Source organism: Colius striatus, chromosome 13 (assembly GCF_028858725.1).
Source record: "Colius striatus isolate bColStr4 chromosome 13, bColStr4.1.hap1, whole genome shotgun sequence".
Classification (NCBI taxonomy): Eukaryota; Metazoa; Chordata; class Aves; order Coliiformes; family Coliidae; genus Colius; species Colius striatus.
In genome coordinates, this window is record NC_084771.1 from 3,189,228 (window position 1) to 3,191,853 (window position 2,626).

General features: G+C 54.6%; 1 protein-coding gene across 2 annotated transcripts; it reads right to left on the reverse strand.

Annotated features, from left to right (window-relative positions):
- Nucleotides 1-1,434: 1,434 nt before the first annotated feature.
- On the reverse strand, nt 1,435-2,421 carry LOC104550154 (transcription factor SOX-3). 2 transcript variants are annotated; one of them, XM_062006824.1, is made up of 2 exons: nt 2,340-2,391; nt 1,435-2,300 (listed from the first exon to the last, which is right to left on the reverse strand). In XM_062006824.1, the coding sequence occupies exons 1-2, from the start codon at nt 2,389-2,391 to the stop codon at nt 1,435-1,437; spliced, it is 918 nt and encodes a 305-aa protein (XP_061862808.1). The 2 variants fall into 2 exon arrangements, with proteins under 2 accessions (XP_061862808.1, XP_010196501.2); XM_010198199.2 differs by having other exon boundaries at nt 1,435-2,421.
- Between the last annotated feature and the right edge of the window lie 205 nt (nt 2,422-2,626).

The following is a 2,626-nucleotide window of genomic DNA, read 5'->3' on the forward strand; positions in this document are numbered from 1 at the left end:
CCGCAGAAAGAGACTCAGGCAAAAAGCTGAGCCCTAAAAAGGGAAATACAAAAAGAGGGGAGGGAAGAGGAAAGAAAAGTTGTCCAGACTGAAAACACACTCGTCAAACATACTGAACAGATTGAATTATTTATTTCCTCAGGGGACTCCTGTAACCATTCATTTTTAATAGAGTCTAATTAAGAGTTCCCCAACGGGTTTTACTGTTGTAAATTTCCGATGAGCTCGGGTTTCTAAGCACATCCTCCTGAGCAAAAAAAGAAAACCCTCACAAAACCGAGACGCACACACGTAACCCTTCACTCATTGCCGGAGAGAAACCATCCGGGCGGAGAAGCAACAAGTGGCCGGCGGCTTGGACAGCAGTACGTTGAGCAGCACAGACACGCTTTCCCTGCCCGAGCCCCACTGCTCTTTCAGAAGATAATAAAATCGAAGGAGTATCTCACCCCCCCTCACCCCCAACCAAAATACACCGCGCCACGACAGCAGAAACCCGGCCGAAAAGCAACGGCAGCTCTCGGACTCCTGGACGGAGCCCGCTGTCCCCGCTCCGCGCTCCCCGCCGCCGCGGTAGGAGCGCCCCGGCTGCGCGCCCGCCCCCGCACAAAGCTCCGAGAGACTGCCGGCGTAGCCGATAGAAAATTTATTGATTTCTTCGCTCGGAAGAAGGAGGCAAATGAGGACTGGGGACAAGGGAGAGAGTATTTCGATGACTTTTTTTTTTTTTCGGAAGAAATCCGGTAAACAAAACTAAAACGTTTCTTCATCCGATATGTCAAAACATGGTTCACAGTAAAATTCACAAACCAACTTACATAAGTTTACAGATTAAGAAAAAAAACAAGACACACAACTTGCTATAAATAAAAAAATGCGTTTGCGACCCGCACAGTTCTCTCCCACCTCCCACCCCCCCCCCCCAGTTTTTCTTTTAAGGAACAAAATCCTAAAGTTTAGAAAGTCATGAGAGCTACAGATTGCGGCTAGAAACCAAGCGAGGCTCGGTAAGGTGGGAAGAACAAAACATTTAAGAAACCACAACGATAACGTGACCAACTCAATTTAAAACCAGAACCCTGCGGATTTTTTTTCTTTAATGTCGTTGCAATGCTAGAAATCAAACTGGAAGATGCGAGACATTTTAAAAACTTTTAAGCGAATAAAACAGTGCCCAACCGAGCAGAAACCAGGAAACAAGATGCCGTGATTTGAAAACTTCACAGCGGCTTCTAGGAGGCAGGAGTTGTGCTCTATTAAAATAACGGCTTGCTCAAATAATCTTTACAGCTAACGGATTTCCTTCTGAAAATTTCTCCAAAGTTAGTATTAAGTCTGCTAAGCCGAACAACACTGCCGTACGTCCCCGGTGCAGTCAGGGAGCGGTGATAGGGGTTAGGGATTAAGACGGGGAGCCGTCCCGAGCACACAAGTTTATATGTGAGTTAGTGGTACGGTACCATTCACGCCAGTCCCGGCACTCTGGTAGTGCTGGTGAACGCTGTGTAACCTGCTGCCCTGCAAGGAGGAAGGGTCTGTGGCATCCCCCCCCGGGGGCAGGTACATGCTGATCATATCCCGCAGGTCTCCCAGGCAGGCCCTCTGCGAGTGGGAAGTGATGGCGGGAGGCGGCGAGCTGGGCTCGGATTTCACCACCGAGCCCATGGAGCCCAGGCTCATGGCCGTGGAGGGCTGCTGGCCGTAGGCAGCGGGGGACATGCTGTAGGTAGAGGCGGCATTCATGTAGGTCTGGGCCGTGGACATCATGGGGCTGTACTGCAGGCTCGTCATGTCGTAGCGATGCATCTGCTGCAGCTGCGGGCTGTTCATGCCCGGGTGCTGGCTGTAGCCCAGCTGGTCTTGCATCAGGGAGTACGCCCCGTTAGTCCAGCCATTCATGTGGGCATAAGTGTCAATCCTCTGCCCCACCCCGACGGGGCTGCTCACCGCGTTGCCCCCCCCCGGGGCCAGTAGATTGCCGGGCAGCGAGTACTTGTCCTTCTTTAGCAAAGTCTTGGTCTTCCTCCGGGGCCGGTATTTGTAATCCGGATACTCCTTCATGTGCACGGCCCGCAGACGCTTGGCCTCGTCGATGAAGGGCCGCTTCTCAGCATCGCTCAGCAGCTTCCAGTCGGCTCCAAGGCGCTTGCTGATCTCCGAGTTGTGCATTTTGGGGTTCTCCTGGGCCATCTTCCGCCGCTGGCCCCGCGACCACACCATGAAGGCGTTCATGGGGCGCTTCACCCGGTCCTGGTCCGAGCCGGCTCCCGCCCCGTTGCTGGCCCCGCCGCCTCCGCCGCCTTTGCCGTTGCTCCCCGGAGTGGGGTTGCCCCCGGTGCTACCCGGCGTGGGCTGCGGCGCCTTGATCTCAGTCTCCAGCATGCTGTACATGGCCGGAGCCGGCAAGAGGTGCGCCAGGGTGACGGGCAGGCGGGCACCAGAGCGGAGAAAGGAAGTTTAAAACCAAATAAATAAAACAGAACCTGCCTGGGCGGCTGCTGCTGCCGGAGAAGGAAGTTTTGCTGCCGAGGCACCGCTCCTCGAAGTACTGCGAGGGTTGTTGTTGCTGTGGCGGCTGCGGAGCCGTTCCCGCGGGCAGCGCCGGGCGATGCGCACACCAGTCCCG